Genomic DNA, 13496 nt, shown 5'->3' on the forward strand with positions numbered 1-13496 from the left:
CACTACCTCAGAATGAAAGGCTGGAAAACAATTTTCCAAGCAAATGGCATGAAGAAACAAGCTGGAGTAGCCATTCTAATATCTGATAAGATTGACTTCCAACCCAAAGTCATTAAAAAAGACAGGGAGGGACACTTCATACTCATCAAAGGTAAAATCCTCCAAGAGGAACTATCAATCCTGAATATCTATGCTCCAAATACAAAGGCAGCCACATTCATTAAAGAAACTTTAGTAAATCTCAAAGCACACATTGCACCTCATACAATAATAGTGGGAGACTTCAACACACCACTTTCACCAATGGACAGATCATGGAAACAGGAACTAAACAGGGACACAGTGAAACTAAGAGAAATTATGAATCAAATGGATCTGGCAGATATCTACAGAACATTCTATCCTAAAACAAAAGGATATACCTTCTTCTCAGCACCTCATGGTACCTTCTCCAAAATTGACCACATAATTGGTCACAAAGCAGGCCTCAACAGATACAAAAATATTGAAATTGTCCCATGCATCCTATCAGATCACCATGGACTAAGGCTGATCTTCAATAACAAAATAAATAATAGAAAGCCAACCTTCACTTGGAAACTGAACAACACTCTTCTCAATGATACCTTGGTCAAGGAAGGAATAAAGAAAGAAATTAAGGACTTTTTAGAGTTCAATGAAAATGAAGCCACAACATACCCAAACTTATGGGACGCAATGAAAGCATTTCTAAGAGGAAAACTCATAGCTCTGAGTGCCTCCAAAAGGAAACTAGAGAGAGCACACATTAGCAGCTTGACAACATACCTAAAAGCACTAGAACAAAAGGAAGCAAATTCACCCAAGAGGAGTAGACGGCAGGAAATAATCAAACTCAGGGGCGAAATCAACCAAGTGGAAACAAGAAGAACTATTCAAAGAATCAACCAGTCAAGGAGCTGGTTCTTTGAGAAAATCAACAAGATAGATAAACCCTTAGCCAGACTCACTAGAGGGCACAGGGAAAGCATCCTAATTAACAAAATCAGAAATGAAAAAGGAGACATAACAACAGATCCTGAAGACATCCAAAACACCATCAGATCCTTCTACCAAAGGCTATACTCAACAAAACTGGAGAACCTGGATGAAATGGAGAAGTTCCTAGACAGATACCAGGTACCAAAGTTGAATCAAGATCAGGTTAATGATCTAAACAGCCCTATATCCCCCAAAGAAATAGAAGCAGTCATTAATAGTCTCCCAACTAAAAAAAGCCCAGGACCAGATGGGTTTAGTGCAGAGTTCTATCAGACCTTCAAAGAAGATCTAATCCCAGTTCTTCACAAACTATTCCACAAAATAGAAACAGAAGGTACTCTACCCAACTCATTCTATGAAGCCACAATTACTCTGATACCTAAACCACAAAAAAGACCCAACAAAGATAGAAAACTTCAGACCAATATCCCTTATGAATATTGATGCAAAAATCCTCAATAAAGTTCTTGCTAACCGAATCCAAGAACACATCAAAACAATCATCCATCCTGACCAAGTAGGTTTCATCCCAGGGATGCAGGGATGGTTCAATATACGGAAATCCATCAACGTAATCCAGTATATAAACAAACTCAAAGACAAAAACCACATGGTCATCTCGTTAGATGCGGAAAAAGCATTTGACAAGATCCAACACCCATTCATGATAAAAGTCTTGGAAAGATCAGGAATTCAAGGCCCATACCTAAACATGATAAAAGCAATCTACAGCAAACCAGTAGCCAACATCAGAGTAAATGGTCAGAAGCTTGAAGCAATCCCTCTAAAATCAGGGACTAGACAAGGCTGTCCACTTTCTCCATACCTATTCAACATTGTACTTGAAGTCCTAGCCAGAGCAATTCGACAACAAAAGGAAATCAAAGGGATACAAATTGGAAAAGATGAAGTCAAAATATCACTTTTTGCAGATGATATGATAGTATATATAAGTGACCCTAAAAATTCCACCAGAGAACTCCTAAGCCTGATAAACAGCTTCGGTGAAGTAGCTGGATATAAAATTAACTCAAACAAATCAATGGCCTTTCTCTACACAAAGAATAAACAGGCTGAGAAAGAAATTAGGGAAACAACACCCTTCTCAATAGTCACAAATAGTATAAAATATCTTGGCGTGACTCTAACTAAGGAAGTGAAAGAGCTGTATGATAAAAATTTCAAGTCTCTGAAGAAAGAAATTAAAGAGGATCTCAGAAGATGGAAAGATCTCCCATGCTCATGGATTGGCAGGATCAACATTGTAAAAATGGCTATCTTGCCAAAACCATTCTACAGATTCAATGCAATCCCCATCAAAATTCCAAATCAATTCTTCAACGAATTAGAAAGTGCAATCTGCAAATTCATCTGGAATAACAAAAAACCTAGGATAGCAAAAACTCTTCTCAAGGATAAAAGAACCTCTGGTGGAATCACCATGCCGGACCTAAAGCTCTACTACAGAGCAATTGTGATAAAAACTGCATGGTACTGGTATAGTGACAGACAAATAGACCAATGGAATAGAATTGAAGACCCAGAAATGAACCCACACACCTATGGTCACCTGATCTTCGACAAGGGAGCTAAAAACATCCAGTGGAAGAAAGACAGCATTTTCAACAAATGGTGCTGGCACAACTGGTTGTTAACATGTAGAAGAATGCGAATCGATCCATTCCTATCTCCTTGTACTAAGGTCAAGTCTAAGTGGATCAAGGTACTTCACATAAAACCAGAGACACTGAAACTTATAGAGGAGAAAGTGGGGAAAAGCCTTGAAGATATGGGCACAGGGGAAAAATTCCTGAATAGAACAGTAATGGCTTGTGCTGTAAGATCGAGAATTGACAAGTGGGACCTCATGAAACTACAAAGCTTCTGCAAGGCTAAAGACACCATCAATAAGACAAAAAAACCACCAACAGATTGGGAAAGGATCTTCACCTATCCTAAATCAGATAAGGGACTAATATCCAATATATATAAAGAACTCAAGAAGGTGGACTCCAGAAAGTCAAATAACCCCATTAAAAAATGGGGCTCAGAACTGAACAAAGAATTCTCACCTGAGGAATACTGAATGGCAGAGAAACACCTGAAAAAATGTTCAACATCCTTAATCATCAGGGAAATGCAAATCAAAACAACCCTGAGATTCCACCTCACACCAGTCAGAATGGCTAAGATCAAAAATTCAGGTGACAGCAGATGCTGGCGAGGATGTGGAGAAAGAGGAACACTCCTCCATTGTTGGTGGGATTGCAAGCTTGTACAACCACTCTGGAAATCAGTCTGGCGGTTCCTCAGAAAATTGGACATAGTACTACCGGAGGATCCAGCAATACCTCTCCTGGGCATATATCCAGAAGATGTCCCAACCGGTAAAAAGGACACATGCTCCACTATGTTCATAGCAGCCCTATTTATAATAGCCAGAAGCTGGAAAGAACCCAGATGTCCCTCAACAGAGGAATGGATACAGAAATTATGGTACATTTACACAATGGAGTACTACTCAGCTATTAAAAAGAATGAATTTATGAAATTCCTAGCCAAATGGATGGACCTGGAGGGCATCATCTTGAGTGAAGTAACACAATCACAAAAGAACTCACACAATATGTATTCATTGATAAGTGGATATTAGCCCAAAACTTAGGATACCCAAGATATAAGATACAATTTGATAAACGCATGAAACTCAAGAAGAATGAAGACCAAAGTGTGGACACTGTGCACCTTCTTAGAATTGGGAACAAAACACCCAGGGAAGGAGTTACAGAGACAAAGTTCGTAGCTGTGATGAAAGGATGGACCATTTAGAGACTGCCGTATCCAGGGATCCATCCCATAATCAGCTTCTAAACGCTGACACCATTGCATACACTAGCAAGATTTTGCTGAAAGGACCCAAATATAGCTGTCTCTTGTGAGATGATGCCGGGGCCTAGCAAACACAGGAGTGGATGTTCACAGTCAGCTATTGGATGTATCACAGGGCTCCCAATGGAGAAGCTAGAGAAAGTACCCAAGGAGCTAAAGGGATCTGCAACCCTATTGTTGGAACAACATGATGTACTAACCAGAACCCCGGAGCTCTTGTCTCTAGCTGCATATGTATCGAAAGATGGCCTAGTCGGCCATCAATGGAAAGAGAGGCCCATTGGACTTGCAAACTTTATATGCCCCAATATAGGGGAATGCCAGGGCCAAAAGAATGGGAATGGGTGGGTAGGGAATTGGGGGGCGCTATTGGGGACTTTTGGGATAGCATTGGAAATGTAATTGAGGAAAATATGTAATAAAAATATTAAAAATAAAAAAAAATAAATTAAGATATGAAGAAGGTTTACTGGGAAAAAAAAGTAATGGAACAGAGACACATGGACAGTAACAGAAGTTATGAAACAAATGGATTTAATAGATATCTATAGAACATTTTATCCTAAAACAAAAGGTATACCTTCTTCTCAGAGCTCTATGGTACCTCCTCCAAAATTGATCATATAATTGGTCACAAAACAGGCCTCAACACATACAAAAAATAATCCCATGCATCCTATCTGATCACCACAGACTAAGGCTGATCTTCAAATAACAACATAAATAATAGAAAGCCAACATTCACGTGGAAACTGAACAACACTCCACTCGATGATTTCTTGGTCAAGGATGAAATAAAGTAAGAAATTAAAGACTTTTTAGAGTTTAATGAAAATGAAGCCACAACATACCCAAACTTATAGGACACAATGAAGGCAGTCCTAAGAGGAAATCTCATAGCCCTGAGTGCCTCCTAAAAGAAACTAGACAGAGCATACAGTAGCAGCCTGACAGCACACCAAGAAGCTCTAGAACTAAAGAAGCAAATTCACCCAAGAGGAGTAGGTGGCAGGAAATAATCAAACTCAGGGCTGAAATCAACCAAGTGGAATGAAAAAGAACTATTCAAAGAGTCATCCAAAACAGGAGCTGGTTCTTTGAGAAATTCAACAAGATAGATAAACCCTTAGCTAGACTAACTAGAGGGCATAGGGACAGTATCCTCATTAACAAAATAAAAAAAGGAAAAAGGAGGCATAACAACAGAATCTGAGGAAATCCAAAACATCATCAGATTCTACTACAAAAGACTATACTTAACAAAACTATAAAACCTGGATGAAATGGACAACTTCCAAGACAGATACTAGGTAACAAAATTAAATGGGGATCAGATTACTGATCTAAACAGTCCCATTTCCCCTAAAGAAATAGAAGCAGTCATCAATAATCTCCCAACCAAAAAAAGCCCAGGACCAGATAGGTTTAGTGCAGAGTTCTATCAAACCTTCAAAGAAGACCTAATTCCAACTTTTCTCAAACTATTCCACAAAATAGAAACAGAAGGTATTCTACCCAATTCATTCTATGAAGCCACAATTACTCTGATACCTAAACCACACAAAGATCCAACAAAGAAAGAGAACTTCAGAACAATTTCCCTTATGAATATCGATGCAAAAATACTCAATAAAATCCTCTCAAACCACATCTAAGAACACATCAAAATGATCATACATCATGACCAAGTAGGCTTCATCCCAGGGATGGAGGGAGGGTTGAATGTAAGGAAATCCATCAATGTAATCCACTATATAAACAAACTCAAAGACAAAAACCACATGATCATCTCGTTAGATGCTGAAATAGCATTTGACAAAATCCAACAACCCTTCTTGATAAAAGTCTTGGAAAGATCTTGAATTCAAGGCCCATACCTAAACATAATGAAAGCAATCTACAACAAACCAGTAGCCAACATCAAACTAAATGGAGAGAAACTGGAAGCAATCCCACTAAAATCAGGGACTAGACAAGGCTGCCTACATTCTCCCTACCTATTCAATATAATACTTGAAGTTCTAGCCAGAGCAATTCGACATCTAAAGGACATCAAGGGGATACGAATTGGAAAGGAAGAAGTCAAAATATCACTATTTGCAGATGGCATGATAGTATATATATAAGTGACCCCAAAAATTCCATCAGACAACTCCTAAACCTGATAAACAGCTTCAATGAAGTAGCTGGATATAAAATTAACTCAAACAACTCAATGGCCTTTCTCTACACAAAAGATAAATGGACAGAGAGAGAAATTAGGGAAACAACACCCTTCACAATAGTCACAAATAATATAAAATACCTTGGTGTGACTCTGACTAAGGAAGTGAAAGATCTGTATGATAAGAACTTCAACTCTATGAGGAAAGAAATTGAAGAAGATCTCAGAAGATGGAAAGAGCTTCCATGCTCATGGATTGGCAGGATTAATATAGTAAAAATGGCTATCCAGCTGAAAGCAATCTACAGATTCAATGCAATCCCCATCAAAATTCCAACTCAATTCTTCACTGAGTTAGAAAGGGCAATGAGCAAATTCATCTGGAATAATACAAAACCAAGTATAGCAAAAACTATTCCCAACAATAAAAGAATCTCTGGTGCAATCACCATGCCTGACCTTAAGCTGTACTACAGAGTCATTGTGATAAAAAATGCATGGTACTGGTACAGAGACAGACAAGTAGATCAATGGAATATAATTGAAGAACCAGAAATGAACCCACACACCTATGGTCACTTGACCCTTGACAAGGGAGCTAAAACCATCCAGTGGAAAAAAGACAGCATTTTCAACAAATGATGCTTGCAGAACTGGTGGTTATCATGTAGAAGAATGCAAATTAATCCAGTCTTATCTCCTTGTACAAAGCTTAAGTCTAAGTGGATCAAACACCTCCACATAAAATGAGAGACACTGAAATTAATAGAGGAGAAAATGGGGAAAAGCCTCACTGATATGGGCACAGGGGGAAATTTCCTAAACAGAACAACAATGGCTTGTTCTGTAAGATCAACAATTGACAAATGAGACCTCATAAAATTGCAAAGATTCTGTAAGGCTAAAGACACTGTCAATAAGACACAAAGGCCACCAACAGATTGGGAAAGTATTTTTTTTTTTTTGGTTTTTTTTGAGACAGGGTTTCTCTGTGTAGCCCCGGCTGTCCTGGAACTCACTCTGTAGACCAGGCTGGCCTCGAACTCAGAAATCCACCTGCCTCTGCCTCCCGAGTGCTGGGATTAAAGGCGTGCGCCACCATGCCCGGCGGGAAAGTATTTTTACCAATCCTTAATCTGATAGGGGACTAATATCCACTATATATAAAGAGCTCAAGAAGCTGGACTCCAGAAATATAAATAACACCATTAAAAAAATGGGGCACAGAGCTAAACAAAGAATTCTCAACTGAGGAATACCAAATGGCTGAGAAGCCCCTGAAAAAATGTTCAACATCCTTAACCAGCAGGGAAATGCAAATCAAAACAACCCTGAGATTCCACCTCACACCAGTCAGAATGGCTAAGATCAAAAATTCAGGTGACAGCAGATGCTGGCGAGGATGTGGAGAAAGAGGAACACTCCTCCATTGCTGGTGGGATTGCACAATTGTACAACCACTCTGTAAGTCACTCTGGCAGTTCCTCAGAAAACTGGACATAGTACTACCGGAAGACACAGAAATACCTCTCCTGGGCATATATCCAGAAGATGTTACAACTGGTAAGAAGAACACATGTTCCACTATGTTCACAGTAGCCTTATTTATAATAGCCAGAAGCTTGAAAGAACCCAGATGTCCCTCAACAGAGGAATGGATACAGAAAATGTGGTACATATACACAATGGAGTACTACTCAGCTATTAAAAACAATGAATTTATGACATTCTTGGGCAAATGGATGTATCTGGAGGATATCATCCTTAGTGAGGTATCCCAATCACAAAAGAAGTCACTAGATATTCACTCAATGATAAGTGGATATTAGCCCAGAAACTTAGAATACCCAAGATACAGTTTGCAAAGCACAAGAAAATCATGAAGAAGGAAGGCCAATGTGTGGATACTACATACCTCCTTAGTACAGGGAACAAAATACCCATGAAAGGAGTTATAGAGAGAAAGTTTGGAGCTAAGACAAAAGGATGGACTATCCAGAGACTACCCCACCCAGGAATCCACCCCCTAATCAGCCACCAAACCCAAACAATATTGCATATACCACCAAGATTTTACTGAAGGGGCCCTGATATAGCTGTCTCTTGTGAGGCTATGCCAGTGTCTGGCAAATACAGAAGTGGATGCTCACAATCATCTATAGGATGGAATTCAGGGCCCCCAATGGAGGAGCTAGAGAAAGTACCCAAGGAGCTGAAGGGGTCTACAACCCTATAGGTGGAACAACAATATGAACTAACCAGTACCCTCAGAGCTTAGGTCTCTAGCTGCATATGTAGCAGAAGATGTTCTAGTCGGCCATCATTCGGATGAAAGGCCCTTGGTCTTGCAAACTTTATATGTCCCAGTACAGGGGAATGCCAAGGCCAAGAAATGGGAGTGGGTGGGTACGGGAACAGTGTGGGGAGAGGCTATAGGGACCTTTCAGGATAGCATTTGCAATATAAATAAAGAAAATATCTAATTTAAAAAAGTCTAGATTTCTATAGAGATTGAACTTTTAAAGTGTATGAATTGATAGAGACATTGAGTGTTTTTATATCTTTTATGTTTTGTGATATTATATGAATGTGCCATGTTTGGGATAAATGAGAAAGATTCTGATTAAAAAGTGTTGTGTCAAAATACACAAATAAATGTGTTGTGTTTGTGTGTCAAGATTACAAGGGTTCAGGTGTGATCATTATTTTTATGTCAACGTGACAGAAGAGTTCCATCCTTAATTTTCTCTGTGGCATGGTGCTTTATGATAGCATAACCTACCCACATGAAAAGGGGACATACTGTAATGCAGAGAGCAAAACTCTGATCACCCAGAGTCCCTTGCATAAGAACGTCTGTCCAGAAATCAAAGTGCCAGAGCCAAATGTCAGTTCATCACTCTCCCTCCCACGCTGAAGAATAAGAAGAACTGTGATTTAGGGAAGTGATAGAGAGGGTAAGCAGATCCTAACAGTATGCACAGGATTCTGGAAATGAGTCTCTCTCTCTCTTCAACATTAGAGTACCCTATTAAAAAATTCTTAATAAGTCTTATGGAGACTTTAAACCCTTACAAAGTCAGTTTTTCAAATAGGAAGATCAATCAGTGTCAAATCCCTACAGGCCCAAAAGTTCTCAAGTGAAGAGTCTTCCACTTAAGTGCTTAAGTTTTGCACAGAAGTCTGAGAGTCAGTCCTCTGTGGGAAGCCACATGTGCCATTACAAGGTGGCGCTGGCTACCGCTGGCCACCACGCATAAGTTTGGGTAAACAACAAATGTGTACATATGCAGTAAACTTTTTTGCCAAGACACTGCCTGGCCTGGGCATGATAATGAGGTTCTGAGAGGTACTGAGAGAGTATAACCAATGAGATGTGAGACATGCAAATGAGGTATGTTAATGAGGTTTTGTGAGGTACTGAGAGAGTATAACCAATCGGATGTGAGACATGCAAATGAGGTAGAAAGCATAACCAATCCGGGTGTGAGACACGCCTCTCCTAGGCCTATATAAGCAGCACCAGTTCTGGGCTTGGGGTCTTTTCACCTCTGCAATCAAGCTCTCCCAATAAACGTGTGCAGAAGGATCCTGTTGTGGCATCTGCTTTGCTGGCGAGTCGGGCGCTCACAAGAGTCCTCAGCTTATATCATGATACAATTTGACCCCTGCCAAGTTGAGCAGTTCCAGACTCCAACATGGAGACCACTGGATCTCCCTGCAAAGTCTCCTGAGATAGAAATGGTCACATGTCCATGGACTGCCCCTACAACCACTACAAGCAGCAGAGGGAAAGGAGTAAGGCAAGAAGAGATTTTCCCAGCCAGGCCACCAAAGGTTTGCCTTATGGGTATGAGTCCAAAACTTGGGTAAACACATTTCCCAGACAAAACCTGTATATCACTCCATCCAAGAGTCAGGAAACATGGCATGGGATGGGAAGAAAGGATGTGAAAGCAACTCAGGGTGGAACTATGGGAAGTGCTGTTCTCCAGCCATGAGCTCACCACTGCACTGCTGAACTCTCAGCAGCTCCGAGAACTGGCTTGATCTCTCCGCAGGCCTGTAAAACACACACACACACACACACACACACACACACACACACACATATGAAAGCAGAGGTAGGAGGACCTTACAGAAAGCCATCTAGAGAGGGTGGAATGGAGAATCTGATACAAGGGTTGATATGGATGATTTGTATTTCATGGAGATATGAAACCAATTGTTTTGGTGACTTTCCCTTCAAAAAGCTACATGACACAGACTATGTACACATGGAAAGCACAGGCCAGTCTGTGTAAACATTAATGATCATCACTGCACTTGCTGTGGGATCTTGGTGAAGGCACTTAGTTGTGCATATTGTCTAATATGGAAGTACCCAGAAGGAGCCTAATTCTATGACCTCTGTGAGACTCAGATCATGTACAATAAAAGCCTGTGTCCTGATGCCAAAAATGCCTTAGAGTTGAGAGTGGGTGTAAAGTCTGAAAAGCGCTGTAGTAATCACTCCAGTGTCTAAGAGAAGGTTTGGAACTCCCTGATTGTATTATCTGAGACCCAGTGGAAGGCCCTTCACTCCAGAGCTTTTAGGGCCTGTAGGGTTTTGACACTGAGTTTGCATTTTGAAAAACTGACTTTGTAAGGGTTTAAAGTCTCCATGTGATTATCACCTATATAAAACATGGAAGCCTATATAAACCATGGAAGAAGGAAGGTCTCTACTTGCCTGCTCCTCTTCACCCTTGCTAGCATGTGCTTTTCTTCACTGGTACTGGGATCTACTTCCTTGAAACTCTCACATAAACCAGTTGAGACATCCAGGCTCATAAACTGAACAATTTCTGGATTCTTGGACTTTTAGTACAGAGGCATCAACATTGGATTAGCAAGCTATGTACTATATGTCTTTCTAATAAATCCAATATATATAGTGTACTCTATATTATATGCATACACATATAAATTCATACACACATATATACTTATATATATGTAGATATGTGTTACCTCCTTCCAGCCTAGCAAGGCTGGCTGTGACCATCCACCACCGCTTAAATGGAGCCACCTGTTATGCTGCTCCTTTGATGTGCCACTACCTGCCTGAGGCCCATCCTGCCTGAGGCTGAACCGGTTCTCTTCCAAGAATTTTCCGGAGTTAACACCGAACTGCTGAGATCTTCGCGAGTTCCCACTAGAAGGCTGACCTATCTACTTCAAAGGAACTTTGCATGGCCAGGGACGGGCCTCCCCTCTTCTTCATAAAGCGTGTTTGCTGACATTAAAATTGAGCTTTGATCAGAATCTGATTTGACTTAGCTCCATTCTTTCTTCTGTCCGTCTAGTTCCTGTCTTTCAGCTCGAGCCTGCCACAAGCCCGCAACAGTTTAGTGCCAGAACAGGGACCTGAAGAATGGCAGAAGGATGCTGAGAGAACACTGTCCATGTGGAGCTCCACGGGAAAAGCAAATGGTCTTCGTATAGGGCACCGGAGCAACGAACAGGTATACATGCTAGCGCTAGCTTAAAATTTCATTTTTTAAAGTGTTGCTGAGGGTGCGGTAGGATACGAACTAAGCTTGAATCAGTGCTAAAACAATGCTGGTTCTGCTTTAGTCAGCCAGCGTATTAATTGGAACTAGAAACTGGAATCAGCCAGTTGTCTGTAGTTTTCAGGAGCTGTTTCAGGCCAGAGCAGTAAGGCTTGAAGTACAATTGGTAAGAAATTTTTTAGGTAGGAGAGATAGCACCTCTGGGTGCTCGTAATGATGCTATAAAAGATGCCACTTCTCCAGGGTTAAATTGTACCCAGGCAGAGCTTGTAGAATCTCAGGAAGAGTGCCTATTGGAAAAGGCTTTCTCAGAAAAGGGTCCTCTTAACACAAAAATTGATAAATGTGAAAACTCTGATGATGAACTGATTTCTAACAAAAATCACTCAGATAGAGGAGCCGCTCATTATTGTGATGAGAATTGGTTTCCTTGCGAGTCTCCCTCTCCACCTATGGTCCCCACCTCGGAAGGTGCGACTCATGGGGACACGTGACTAAGCAAATTAGAGTTTGAAATTAGGCTTCAGAAGTTGACTAATGAGCTTCTGGAGGTAAAAAGGATGTCAGAAGCGGGGAAGAGTAACTCTTCTGTAGTTCACCAGGTGCCGCTAGAAAGAGCTGTGAGTCAGGCTCGTGGGACAGGACAGAATAGGTCTGATACGCTAGCCTTTCCTGTGGTCGAGGTAGTTGACCAGCAAGATACTAGGGCCAGACATTACCAGACTTTGGATTTCAAGTTGATAAAAGAGTTTAAAACGGCTGTTGTGCAATATGGCCCTTCAGCCCCATTTACTCAAGCGTTACTGGACACAGTCGTGGAGTCACACTTAACTCCCTTAGATTGGAAGACTCTTTGTAAGGCTACCCTTTCAGAAGGAGATATTTTGCTTTGGGATTCTGAATGGTGAGACACCAGTAAGAAAACTGCCGCTTTAAATGCTCAGGCTGGTAAATTAGTCTGGGATAGCAACATGCTTTTAGGAGAGGGTCCATATGAGGGACAGACAAATCAGATTAATTTCCCCGTTGCAGTGTACACACAAATCGCGGCAGCTGCACGCCATGCCTGGGGACGGTTGCCAGTCAAAGAAGATATTGGTGGAAGTTTAGTTAGCATTCAGCAGAGTTCTGATGAGCCATATCAAAACTTTGTGGACAGGCTTTTGGTTTCAGCTAGTAGAATCCTTGGAAATTCAGACATGGGGAGTCCTTTCGTTATGCAATTGGCTTATGAGAATGCTAGCACAATGTGCTGAGCTGCGATTCAACCTCATAAGGGACAGACAGATTTGGTGGGATATGTCTGTCTTTGCGCAGACATTAGGCTGCCTTGCTCGATTTCGTAGGGGAACCACACACAAGCAATGTTCTCGCAGAGACGAGAGAATAATGCATGTTTTAAATGTGGAAGTTTGGATCATTTTAAAAGTAATTGTCCTAAGAACAAAGGTGCCCAGGATAGACAAGCAGGCCGTGCCCCAGGAATTTGTCCCCGGTGCTGTAAGGGCCGCCACTGGGCAAGAGAGTGCAAGTCTAAACCAGGCGTTTTGAGTGGCCCAGTGTCAGGAAACGAGGGAAGGGTTCAGTCCCAGACCCCGACTTACTCGAAGAAAACAGCTTATGGGGCTATAAATCTGCTGCCCAGCCAACAAGATCAGGTTTTGAGCTTGTCAGGTCAAACCCAGGAAATCCAAGACTGGACCTCTCTTCCACCATCCACGCAGTATTAACCCCAGAAATGGGAGTCAAACTCTGCCTACCTGAGTCTTTGGACCACTACCTGTAAAAACCTTTGGCTTTCTTTTAGGACAAAGCAGTTCTATTGTAAAAGGCCTGCAGATTTATCCAGGTGTTATAAATAATGATTA

The 13496-nt window shown here is 41.1% G+C and overlaps 1 protein-coding gene across 1 annotated transcript in view; it reads left to right on the top strand.

Annotated features, from left to right (window-relative positions):
* LOC110288985 (histocompatibility antigen 60b-like) overlaps positions 1–12126 on the top strand; it is a 33063-nt gene extending 20937 nt beyond the window's left edge. Inside the window, exons 7-8 of the mRNA XM_085843319.1 lie at positions 11422–11580; positions 12019–12126. Of these exons, the coding sequence (XP_085699445.1) occupies positions 11422–11580; positions 12019–12126 (267 nt within the window). The remainder of the gene's footprint in view (positions 1–11421; positions 11581–12018) is intronic.
* Positions 12127–13496: the final 1370 nt, after the last annotated feature.

The sequence above is a fragment of the Mus caroli genome, unplaced genomic scaffold, assembly GCF_978045245.1.
Source record: "Mus caroli unplaced genomic scaffold, Mus_caroli_1 scaffold_9, whole genome shotgun sequence".
Lineage (NCBI taxonomy): Eukaryota > Metazoa > Chordata > Mammalia > Rodentia > Muridae > Mus > Mus caroli.